The sequence below is a fragment of the Protomyctophum parallelum genome, assembly GCF_964188405.1.
Source record: "Protomyctophum parallelum genome assembly, chromosome: 6".
NCBI lineage: Eukaryota > Metazoa > Chordata > Actinopteri > Myctophiformes > Myctophidae > Protomyctophum > Protomyctophum parallelum.
The window spans coordinates 55,282,427-55,295,434 of NC_139701.1; the positions used below are offsets into that span (position 1 = coordinate 55,282,427).

Genomic DNA, 13,008 nt, shown 5'->3' on the forward strand with positions numbered 1-13,008 from the left:
AGGCTGAAAGTCTTAAAAAGGCCCCCAAATCAAAAGAAGGGTGTCAAAATGTGTATAATCTAAATGACTAAATGTATATCTTAAACATTCTGGTGCAACTCCTAATGTGAGGATATTTTGTATAATATATATATATATACATTATTATTATATCAGAACAATTTGAATCTTTGGAAATGATCCTTTTTTCCCCAGGCAAATTTCCCCCTGAACTGTCAACTCCATAGAGTTATAACTAAGGTCAACTCGACCAACTGCCGGGGGGAAAAGACTCAACCGTTAATTATTGAACACCTCCCTCTAGTGGCAAAGATCTCTCTCTACAGTTCTGCGGTGAATGGAACTTCTACGCTCACCATTGTTTCCGCAACAGCAACTTTCGGTGTGACACCTCTTGAACATGTAGTCATTTTGTGTTGTGAATTTCTAATTTGTGCAGTTCGTTACGGTTAAGAAGATCACTGCCATGTACAGCTGCATATCAAGGTAAGAGCCACAGCTACTACACTTATATTACACAGGCGTGCATGTATGTGCTCTCTTTTATGTCAATCGCCTTTAATATATCCACATGACCTTTGGCATAGATTTACTTTACACATTATGCTGTTTGACCCATGGTTGTATAATTATAGGCAAACAAGTTGGTGTATAAACTAGGTGTAAACATCAGCTTTTGCATTCAGTTTGCAATAGGACTGTAATAAATCAATTCATATTATGTTAGTCAGCCTGTATGTGCACGAGCAAAACAGTTACCCCACATGACCTCCTGCCTGCCTGCTTTGACTCTGCATTGTGTAGTGATCACTTTCTTTTATGCCTTTTTATTGACTTTATTGACAAACTTAGCCCAGTGTAAGTACCCTGCCTCTGCACCACTGATGATAGGATATGTTTATCAATTATCAGCATAATAATATGGACAAATAACAGCAATAACAATACACGCAGAAAGACGAAAGACTGCGCTAGTTTATATTTGGGGGCGGGGCAACCAGGTATAAGCACCTTGTATTTTGCATCTGTAGGCTACTGTTTGGAGAACTGTGGGCTTGACTGGTGAAAGTGTAGGGACCACAGTGTGTGTGTGTGTGGGATAAAAATGTCAAAATCGAGAAAAATACATCTACGAGAGTCTTAAGGCTAAATGAATACATACCGTATCATAACCGCCACATCATTTATGCTTCTTCCTGTCAGGAATCTATGCAGCAGAGGGAGAGTGTGTCCTGCCTTGCTATCGCCTTACTGTCAGCCTCTATCATGGAGAGAAAGGATCACAGGAGACCAAACACATTGGTAAGTGTGTGTGTGTCTCTGTCTGTCTGACTGACTGACTGACTGACTGACTGAGCAGGAGGCTTGCATGTGTGTTGCTGTGAAATATCAGACCACGGTGAAATAAACTAGTTGTTACAATGAGTATTACTCTTATATACAGAACCGAGTGGAATGGTAAGAGAGTGGCGACACGCTTTGATCTCGCCGCAAAGTGGATGCCTATGGATTATAGTTCCAGACATTGGAACTATCCCATTGAGATAGAATGAGCACTTCCGCATTCCATTGTTACTATGGGAGTCAACGCTATAGTGTTGTCACTCTCTTACTAGATTACTCTGTTTTTTTGGGCTTTTCTGCCTTTATTGATAGTATCAAGTGAAGATAGACAGGAAAGAGGGAGAGAGAGACACGCAGCAAAGGTCGTCATGAATGGGACTCGAACACGCGACGCGCTGTCAGACCAAAGCCTATATGTGGCATGCGCCTTGACCACTAGGCCAGCGGGCGCCCCACTAGATCACTCTGATACAGAATGGCAGAATCTGTTTTTCGTCTGGCAATCATTGAAGCAAACCCACCTGGCAACACAACACACTAGTGCAAGTCAAACAAACAGACGTTTCAGATTCTATATATTATGGTCCAGTTACACTTCATACACCTTGTTGTATCTGTGCTTTTGTTGCCCTCTATGAAGCAGGTTAGGCCCAGGGCAGGGCCAGTGTGTGATTCGCTCCATGGGCTCTGTAGCCAATAGGAGGAGGAGAGCGTTGCCCAGTGCCTTCCCGGTGCTGGAACAACCCCTTCAGCCTCTACAGCAACACGTATATGAAGCTAACCTCCGGAACAGTATTGCCTGCCAAAACAAGTATGTTCAGTTCTTTCCTGCTCTGTTTTATGCTGTGTATATTATTATTTCCAATGTATATTGTTTATAATCTGTTCTTTTTTTTAAATAAACATGCTGGTTTAGACATAAGTCCCGGTTTGTCAAAAATGACATCCCTGGACCTTCTGTGGGATGACTGGTTTCATGTGCCAACTGGCAGGGCCAAGCTAACATAACTTAACTTGGCTTTCTATTTCAAATAGTAACCATGGATTCAGCAGTATTAAACCTGGTTTTCTCTCACCCCAACACAAGCTAAACCGGACTCTGTCGAGGCCTAAAGCAGATGTTCTAAAGCAGAACATTATGGCAACAGCAGAGAGCAGACTAACTACACTGGGAAACATGAATACTAAGTACTCGTTTAAGTAGGAGAGCACTAATGTATAGTAATCGCCTTCAATCCTTTCAATTGTTACAGGCCAATAGTTAAGCCCTTGGAATATGATGACTGTAACCGAGGCTAAATCAAGAGCCTGATATGGTCTGAGAATTACCGAGAGGTCCCACCTTAGCTCAGTAGTAAGGGATAGGAATGGGAGCTCTTAACGCGGGCTATGTAAGTCCAATAGTCAAAGGTGACTCAGGTGAGTAAGTCTCAAACTAGAGTTCCAATGCTTAATTCTAACTCTAAGCCCGCTAGGCTGCTCATATTTATAATGTCGAGATGTCAGAGGTGACATCACCTCTGACACCACGGTTGTGATGTCGGAGCGACACTCCGTTCCTTCGTAACAATGACTGTTATTTTGTTATTACGCCGTCAAGTCTTAAGCGTTGATTGAACTCTGAGGGTGCACTGTAACCGATTTTACTGTACAGTCAGTCTCTCTCTCTCTCTCTCTCTCTCCCTCCCGGCTCTCTCACACACAGGTATGTGGAGTTGAGGGAGAAGATCCAGAAAGGAGGTGGTGAAAACGCCACAGTGAGACACACTCAGAGGAACAAGAAGCTGCTGGTCAAGGAGCGCCTCCGCCTCCTGTTGGACGATGAGGACTTCCTGGAGCTGTCTCCATTCGCTGGTCTGGGTCTGCCCTATGGAGACATCCCTTCAGCTGGCTGTCTGACTGGTCAGTGACTAGTAGTGACCGCCCACCCATGATGATACATAGTCATACCAACCCAGATGTAAAACATACACGCAGGGTTTTGGGAATCGCATCCAGCCAATGGGGTTAGGGGAGTTACGAGAGTAAACGAGTGTTTAGCCAAATATATCTCTGCTGTTAGGAAGAAACCACCTAACTCCAAAATGTTCATTTTTCAGGAAATTAAAAATGAAAATTAAATGAAGAAAACCTTATATATATATATATATATATATATATATATTTAAACAAAGCAATATTGCCTCATCAAAGTTGGTATTTATATATTGGCAATTACTTGCATGAGAGGGGGAGAGGTTGTGGAGTTGCTTTATAGCAGACAGTAATAATAATCAAAAGACTCAAAAATGGAGTTGGGTGGTTTGTAATGGAGTGTGTGTGTGTGTGTGTGTGTGTGTGTGTGTGTGTGTGTGTGCGTATGACCGTGTCCCTCCAGGCATCGGCAGGATCAACGGTCTGTGGTGTGTCTTCATCGCCAACGACGCCACAGTGAAAGGTGGCACGGCTTATCCAATCACAGTGAAGAAGCAGCTGCGGGCACAGGAAGTGGCGATGCAGAACCGACTGCCCTGCGTCTACCTGGTGGACTCTGGAGGGGCCTTCTTACCACTGCAGGTATGTGCACACACACACACACATACACACACACACACACACACACACACACACACACACACACACACACACACACATGCACACACACACACACACACACACACACACACACACACACACACACACACACACACACACACACACACACACACACACACATGCACACACACACCCCGTTTCCACCGGTTGGTTCCCAGTGGTTCAGTTCTTTTTGGTTTTTAGTCCATGAGCCAGAGCTGCAAAATTGGTGGGCAAACTATACCCTATATTAAATTGTTTATAGGATCAATACAAGTAAATTAATACATGATAACCCTTCCACAGTAGTAGCTTTTTCGATTATTTTGCATATTTTCCTACATAATGCCATTTGCACATTTCAAAATGTCTCATGGACTAAGAACCACAAAGAACTGAACCGGTTCCCATTGGGAACCAACCAGTGGAAAAGGGGCCTGCAGAGGCACAAAAAAAAAGAACCGGTTCTTTTTTCCTGCCTAATATTAAACCAGTTCAGAGTGTTTCCACTGAAAATGAATTGGTTCAGAACCGGTTCTGTGAAAGCACCAAGGTTCCAACTAAGAATCTAGAACGGAAGAAACGTTGTAGAACTTCAAAGTTATTTTGGTGGAAAAGGGGGCCACACAGAAGTCTGGTTGTGCCAGAGAGATGCAAGTTGGTTATTAAATTCATTTAACCCTAATTTAACTTTTTATTGCATTTGTAATCTCTTTAGTTACAAAATGGTATAAATGAAGTTGTCTACATCTCATTGAATTCCATTTGGATATCCACTCTTTTTTTTATATAACTACAACTACATTAACTACAGCTTGAGTTTGAGTCATCATTTCAATGTATTCTACTGGTGTGTGTGTGTGTGTGTGTGTGTGTGTGTGTGTGTGTGTGTGTGTGTGTGTGTGTGTGTGTGTGTCTGTGTCTGTGTCTGTGTCTGTGTCTGTGTCTGTGTGTCTAGTCAGAGATCTTCCCGGACAAGAACCAGGGAGGGAGAACGTTTTACAACGAGGCCATCATGTCTGCCATGAAGATCCCTCAGGTAAAAACGATATATAAAACACAGCATACTTGTGCAATATACTGTATATAAGTGAATAGACTGCATATAGCCCTCAAGTGCATACAGCTTTGACTACGGAAGAGTCTTTATTTGTACGTCTCTAAATGTTTTGATTAATTGAACATGGTGGACTGGACCCTCTTGTAAACAAGTGTAATGCTTAATTGGGCGATCCACTCACAGTTAACAGTCTTTGTATTGAGTTTGTGCTTGAAATGTACTGTAATTCTGCAAACTGTTAATGAATAAATCAATCAAAGTGCTTGTGTACATAAAGCTCATGAAGCGCAGTCACAGCCACTAGTGACAGTTCTCGGTGTGCCCTGCAGGTGTCAGTAGTGTGCGGGTCATGCACGGCCGGTGGAGCTTACATCCCCACCATGGCCGAGGAGACGGTCATGGTGCACCGAATAGGGACCATATTCCTGGGCGGACCGCCTCTCGTCAAGGCCGCTACCGGAGAGGAAGTCACGCCAGAGGACTTAGGAGGAGCCACGCTGCACGCCGAGTAAGTATAGGTCAATAAATAAGAAATGTGTAAATAAATGGATAAAAATGATGCCCAGAGAGAGAGCCCTCCTGCCCGGTCACATGATGCGTTTTAACCCATTTTGGGTGGGAACCCCTTTTGGTGTTAGCATTATGTTAAATGTTAAATGAAAAATAGCAGATCTACAAACTCGTAGCGCGCCACCGAGTGGCGCGCTATGAGCTTGTAGGTCTGCTATTTTTGAAAAATCGAAGAACGACTGACATAGAAACATAGCTTTTTCTGAAAACTGTCAGGATGCAGAAGACATTTTTTTAATCTGATCTCAGGTCAAAATGGGTTAACCACTGCACAAAAGAAGTTTCCAAAAGGAAAAAATAAAGTATGTTGAAGTTGAAGAGCCAAGAAGGCAAAAGGAATGTGTTAACCTTCATCCATTGAAGTGTAATGAGTTCATATAGCGGTGCAGTGCAAGCTCCACAAACCAGTCTGTCTATCTATGCATCAACAACATGCAGCACAACCTTTGCAACTCTCAACCTCTCAAACTGTGCTTCTTCTGCTTGTCTAAAGTTAAATGTAAATTTGAGCCAACAACATCCTTATCCAGAGCATCCTTATCAAGCCACCCCCTCATGCCCATGTCTCTACCTGTCTGTCTGTCTGTCTGTCTGTCTGTCTGTCTGTCTGTCTGTCTGTCTGTCTGTCCACTTCTCTCTTCCCTCTCGCCATGTCTCTCTGTTTCAGGGTGAGCGGCTGTGTGGACCATTTTGCCTGGGACGAGAAGGAGGCGTATGAGTACACCAGAAACATCATCTCCACCCTCAACTATGAACTCCCTGAGGAAGAGGAGGAGGATGAGGAGGGTTCGCTGAGGAAGAGCAGAGGAGAGGAGGAGCCTGTTAATTGTTCTAAAGAGCTGCAGGGATTGGCTCCTCTAAACTACAACCATAGCCTGGATGTAAAAATGGTACATACTGTTACACACACGATACAGACAGAGGAATAAATATGTGTCTGGTTGGTGAAAAAGGTAGTTACATATCGTTGCTGTCGGGTTGGAAACTTGTACAGAACGGTCCAAAACGGTTACGTTTCAGAAAGTGGGCGGGGGAAAAACAACTGTTCCAATACATCCAATGTAGTTATTTTAATGTCTAGCTGTTCATATTTATAAAACCCACAGACCAGAGTTAACCACTTTCACTTTTGCATTTTCAAAAATAGCAGATCTACAGATCTACAAGCTTACAAATAGATGTAGTGGAGTAAAATAATTGGAAATACTTAAGTAAAGTACAAATACCTCACAATGGTACTTAAGTACAGTACTTGAGTAAATGTACTGAATTACTTCATTAATTACTCCACCACTGGTGCCTGTACAGTGATGATGTCATTGTTTCTGTCTGCCCAGGTCGTTAGTCGGCTGACAGACGGGAGTCGATTCCAAGAGTTTAAAGCTCGCTACGGAACCACACTGGTGACCGGCTTCGCTAAGATACATGGGTAAAAGACACGCACGCACGCACACACACAGCACGCACACACACACAGCACGCACGCACACACACAGCACGCACACACACACACAGCACGCACACACACACAGCACGCACGCACACACACTGCACGCACGCACACACAGCACGCACGCACACACACTGCACGCACGCACACACAGTCTCCCTGGAATGCACACAGTACATAGACACACAAAGGTAAACGTACACGTATTTTGACATTGAGAGCAAGAGTAGCGCACGCTTTCCTCCCAAACAATAATTGGTGATGTTGAATTCATTTTTTTGTCTCTTTCCAATATTATTTGTTCTTCTGTATTTGTACTTTGACATAATACATTTATGCCAATGATTGGTCTGTTAAATCATAAAAGCGAGCATGGCAACAAGCTAGGGATGTCCTGATCACGTTTTTGTCATAATGTCGTATCACGATAGTACAATATCCAGTATAATATCATGATATATCTCTTTAAGTGCCACGGACGACAAGACGTCTTTAAAAAAAAAATATATATATATATATATATATATTATTTTTTTCAACCATATTTTGAAAATTCCTCTAATCTTGTACAGGTGATGACATGCACATTACATGCATAATATAATTACAAATTCTTTCTTTCTTTATAATGGGAGAATTGGCACTCAGAGCCTAAACTGGTGACCACCAGGTGGCGCTGAAGGATGTCCCGATCATGTTTTCTTTTGCTCCTGATCTATTTCCGATCATTTGAAAATGACGTGATCGGCTCGGGACAAACCCCTACAACAAACAATTAACCCATTTTGGGGCGGGAACCCATTTTGGTGTTAGCATCATGTTATGCTTTAGCTATTGAAAAATAGCAGATCTACAAGCTCATAGCGTGCCACTCGGTGGCGCGCTACGAGTTTGTAGGTCTGCTATTAGGTCTGCTTGTAGGTCTGCTATTTTTTTTTTTTTTTTTTTTTTAAGATATTTTTTTTGCGGCTTACGCCTTTTATTGATTTTTTAAGGGACAGACAGTAGGCTGACAGGAAACGGGAGAGAGATGGGGGGATGACATGCGGTAAAGGCCGTGTCGGGTCCGGGAGTCGAACCCGCGGCACACCGCGACTGGATCACCAGTCCGGTGCCCAGACCGTTACGCTACGGCCTGGGCCTGCTATTTTCTTTTAAACCGAAGAACGACTGACATAGAAACATGGCTTTTTTCAGAAAACTGTCGGGATGTAGAAGACATTTTTAGAATCTGATCTCAGGTCAAAATGGGTTGTGAAACTGGTGTCTGTCTATACATTTTGTGATATGCATTTACTGACACACAGGGACTAGATGCAGTCTCATCTATGGTGGAAAAGATTACAAGACAATATAGAGGACTCATCAGTACATTTAAACACGTGTATAGTAACAGACTATCCTGTGTAGGCTCACAGAATGAAATGGGCTTACAGACCTCAATGGACCCTGTCGAAACTCAAAAGAAGGCTGCAGTCCTCCTACCCCACACCCACAAACACAATGACCACCCACCCCCTAATGAGATTAGGAGCCGCCATCCTACTTAACTATACTAATCAGATTATCAGCAACCAAACCTTAACTGACTGCCCATTCTGGGCGGGAACCCCTTTTTGGTGTTCTAACAGAACAGGGGTTCTGTACTGTATGTACAGTATTCAAAAATTAAAACACTTTGATGCTGCTATATAAATATTTGATTTCTTTTTTCTTCAGAAAGCTTAGGTCAGGATTTAGCCCATTTTGGGGCGGGAACCTCTTTTGGTATTAGCATTATGTTATGCTTTAGCTATTGAAAAATAGCAGATCTACATGCTCGGTGCCGCGCTACGAGCTTGTAGGTCTGCTATTTTTTTTAAATCAATGAACGACTGACATAGAAACAAAGCTTTTACAGAAAACTGTCATTTTCAAACTCTCAGGTGAAAATGGGGCTTTTTTTAATCGGCCTCAGTCCAAAATGGGTTAACAGCTAGTTCACTTAAAATGTCCCCTTCATCCCCAGTTACCCACAGTTATTGTGGTAATGGGCTTTGGTCACACAATAATACAAATTTGATTATGTGTGTGTTGACAGTTGTGTACAAACTTGTACTTTGTTATTGTGTATGCTACTAAATGTATGCGTGTGTGTGTGTGTGTGTGTGTGTGTGTGTGTGTGTGTACTACTCTATATATGCTGTGCTAGACACCAGGTGGGCATAGTGGCCAGTAACGGAGAGCTGTCGAACGAGGCGTCCCTGAAGGGCTGCCATTTTGTCCAGCTATGCGACCAGAGAGACATCCCTCTCATCTTCCTGCAGAACACAGCACCAACGCCAGGGCTCACCCTCTCTACCCCACAGGTAGTATTCTGTCTCTTAAGGTCATTACACACTGGCGAATTAGCGACGCGATATACTGTATTCGTGCGAATAATTCGCATTTAAAAATAAACTATTGAAGTCCATGCAAGCTTCCACATCAGTGGCGAATGTGCGAATGTGCGAAAATGCGACCGTTTTCGCTTTTATTTGTTCGCTCTGGTGTCGTATTTTGCAGAGATTCGCAGGCGAACTGCAACATGCAATATTTCGCATTTTCAGATCGCTTCGCATCGCGTCGCTAATTCGCCAGTGTGTAATGACCTTAAGTAACACAGCACCCACACCAGGCTTTTGGGGCGGGAACCCCTTTTGGTGTTAGCGTTATGCTATGCTTTAGCTATTGACAAATAGCAGATATACAAGCTCATAGCTACGAGCTTGTACTGTAGGTCTGCTATTTTTGAAAAATCGTGAAAATATTTATTTAAAAAAAATGGAGAATTTAGAAGATTTTCTTTTTAATTTTGTGGTCAGGCCTAGATGGGTTAAAGTTTGTGTGTGTGTGTGTGTGTGTGTGTGTGTGTGTGTGTGTGTGTGTGTGTGCGTGCGCGTGTGCGTGTGCGTGTGTGTGCGTGCGTGCGTTTTTGTCCTTCAGGCAGAAATCAACAGCAACCGTATTAAGGCACAAGGTTCGATGATGTCAGCGGTGGCGTGCGCCTCTGTCCCCAAAATCACCGTAGTGATCGGAGGGTGCCACGGGGCCGACAGTTATGCCATGGTGAGTGGCATATCAAATATAAATATGATATATAAATATGATTGGAGGGTTCCACGGGGCCGACAGTTATGCCATGGTGAGTGGCATATCAAATATAAATACGACGACACCTCCCCTAATCTCTCTCTTACCTTTTCTGTTTCTCTACACACGATTTCTGGACTTAAATCATGCACAGGTTACACCCTTGTTTTCTGCTTGTCTCTCTCCAGTGCGGGCGAGCCTTTGACCCTAACTTCCTGTTCCTGTGGCCCAATGCCAGAGTGTCTGTGGTGGCTCCAGGCCACTGTGACTCGCTGCTTCCCCCTGGCGCAGAGGAGAAGGAACAGCAGGCGATGGAGCTTGAGTTGAACAAACGACTGAAGGAGGAGAGCTCAGCGTTCTTCTCCTCTGGTCGACTCTGGGACGACGGAGTCATTCTGCCACAGGACACCAGGAAGGTAATGTAGCACACACACACACACACACACACACACACACAGACCCCCTGGGCACACACAGAAGAAGCTGTCTTTTACGTCATTTCCGAGTTTTTAGACAGCTGGTGGATTTTACGTAAAATGAAAAATGAAAACTTCCGCCCATTCAGTCATTCTGCCACAGGACACCAGGAAGGTAATGTAGCACACACACACACACACACACACACAGAGACCCCCTGGGCACACACAGAAGAAGCTGTCTTTTACGTAATTTCCGAGTTTTTAGACAGCTGGTGGATTTTACGTAAAAGACAGCTTCGGCTGTCCGCTAAGGTGTGCCCAGGGGGGACAGTGAAACAGACTCAAGACCTAGAAACTAGTACTGATGTGGCTATATATTGTATGTCTGTCCATATTTATCTCTCTGTGTTCTTTCTGTTTTGTTTATGCTTGTCTATATGTCCACCCCTCTGTCTGTAGGTCCTCAGAGACTGCCTGGACATCATCAAACAGCAGCGGTATCAACTGTCCACAGAGCGGCTGCAGACTCCACTACTTCGCATCTAGAACCTTCCTGCTCCTTTAGGAAGTAGAAAACATATATCATGGCTCACCTGGCCTGTCCGTCCCCGGCGGCCATTTCTCGTCAAGCAAGAACGCTTCGAAAGGCTGTCGGAAGAGGATGGTATCTGCCTCGTTTGTTATTTATTTTACAGAACATGATTATACTAATACACAGGATGTGTCGTAACTCTACTGCTGTGAAGTGAAACAGAAATACATGTTACGATTTGCGATTACTATAATTATTTAGCAAAATCAACACTAATGTGCCCTGTGTGTATGTTTGTCTCTCTACTGTTTTTATTTTAAAAGTGTCTTCCCATTGCTTGTAAATTAATACAGACTGAAGAATGATGAGAAGGTGGTTGGCTTTTAACTGATCCTTTTCACAGAAATGTAACTTGTCATGGTTTCAGTCTTGCGCTCAATGATCTCATTCGTTTCCATTAATTTCTTTGCTTTGCTTCCAGTTGTTTGTTGCCTATGTTTGTGTTGGTTGACTTTGCACCACCTCCATTACTTCCAGGAATCGTACACCGTTGCCTTTTGTGGGGTTTTGTCCACGGAAACCAATGACTACCTCGTTCTGGGCTGTTCTGGGTTGAATTAAACAAACCGTATAGACCGCAAGAACAATGCCTTGGCCAGTGGTAAAGTCCAGCCAATCCCCACCATATATGTGAAGGTTGTTAGAAAAACACTGCCCTTGGTGGGACTGTTTACAAGTGGGATTTTCTCTTCATTTTAAAGTAATTTGTGATTATATTCTAATCTAAACAAAATGTTACTGCTGTTGGTATTACACGTAATAGCCTCAACAATCCCCCTAATTTGTCTTAAATCTTTTCATTTCCAATTCCCTATATCGTCATTCGTCTGTGCAAACTTGAATTGGTAAATCACAGCAGAAGACCGTAGAAGGGAAATAATGAATTCCTGTTCATTGACGCTATTGGAGCGTAGCACTAATATTTATCACAATTGATTTACTACAGAGAAAATCCTTACTTGAACTAAACATGGTGTTTTTCAAATTTTATATCTGTGGAGACGTTATGTCCATGCCTTTTTGACAAATGTACTTACACAATCCTTGTTATGTAATTGTTTTTTATTTGTATAAAAATTAAAAATACAAAGAACAAGTTTGTAAATAAATGTCATGGACTATGTAAGCAGTCTATCACATACTGTAGCTAATGTGTCCGGTTTTATTAGAGATAATATTGACTTATAGGTAGAAGGGGGTTTTAATATTAACAGTTTTAATATCAAGATAATTGTTTTGACAGTTCTCAGAAACATGACTTCCTCAATGTACTGTAGATAAAAATAATAATAATAAACCTATAACCAATTTAGAAGGAAAAGACATATATTATACATACATTACATAAACATAAATGGTTCTTTACCAATCCATGGCACGTGTACACAAAGGTAGACAATATTACAGTGTCATTGTGCTTTGACACAGCCAATAATATAATAATATATGCTATATTATGCTATTTTATTTTACTGATTATGTATATAGTATACGTATGACTAACTCTAAATGATGACGTAAGAAATACGTATACATATACTATATAGAGTGTGTAGTTGTAAGTTGATTAGCGGTATACTGTGGTTACTTTGCGCCAAAAACCGTGACAGCCAACCCGCCATTTGATGCGTATGCAAATAAAACAGCAGATTTGTGCCTGGTTTGCTGGGACCAGATTACACAAATGACCATATTTCTTAAGTCATCATTGAGAGCTAGTCATACATATACACACCACGTACTCTGGTCCCAGCAGATCAGGCACAATTTGCTTTTTTTATTTTACTGATTATGTATGTAGTATACGTATGACTAGCTCTAAATGATGACGTAAGACATATGGTCATTTATGTAATCTGGTCCCAGCAAACCAGGCACGGATTTGCTG

General features: G+C 42.5%; 1 protein-coding gene across 3 annotated transcripts; it reads left to right on the plus strand.

The window, feature by feature from the left end:
* The first annotated feature begins 366 nt into the window (after positions 1–366).
* LOC310860613 (methylcrotonoyl-CoA carboxylase beta chain, mitochondrial-like) lies at positions 367–12,254 on the plus strand. 3 transcript variants are annotated; one of them, XM_083767645.1, is made up of 13 exons: positions 367–486; positions 1,204–1,302; positions 1,985–2,155; positions 3,050–3,246; positions 3,722–3,900; positions 4,877–4,957; positions 5,308–5,486; positions 6,216–6,438; positions 6,886–6,977; positions 9,190–9,346; positions 9,963–10,085; positions 10,298–10,525; positions 10,988–12,254. In XM_083767645.1, exons 1-13 carry the CDS (start codon positions 467–469, stop codon positions 11,072–11,074), a joined length of 1,836 nt encoding a protein of 611 aa, XP_083623771.1. In that variant the 5' UTR covers positions 367–466; the 3' UTR covers positions 11,075–12,254. The 3 variants fall into 3 exon arrangements, with proteins under 3 accessions (XP_083623771.1, XP_083623772.1, XP_083623773.1); XM_083767646.1 differs by having other exon boundaries at positions 1,988–2,155; XM_083767647.1 differs by having other exon boundaries at positions 462–486; positions 1,204–1,308; positions 1,988–2,155.
* The last annotated feature ends 754 nt before the right edge of the window (positions 12,255–13,008 follow it).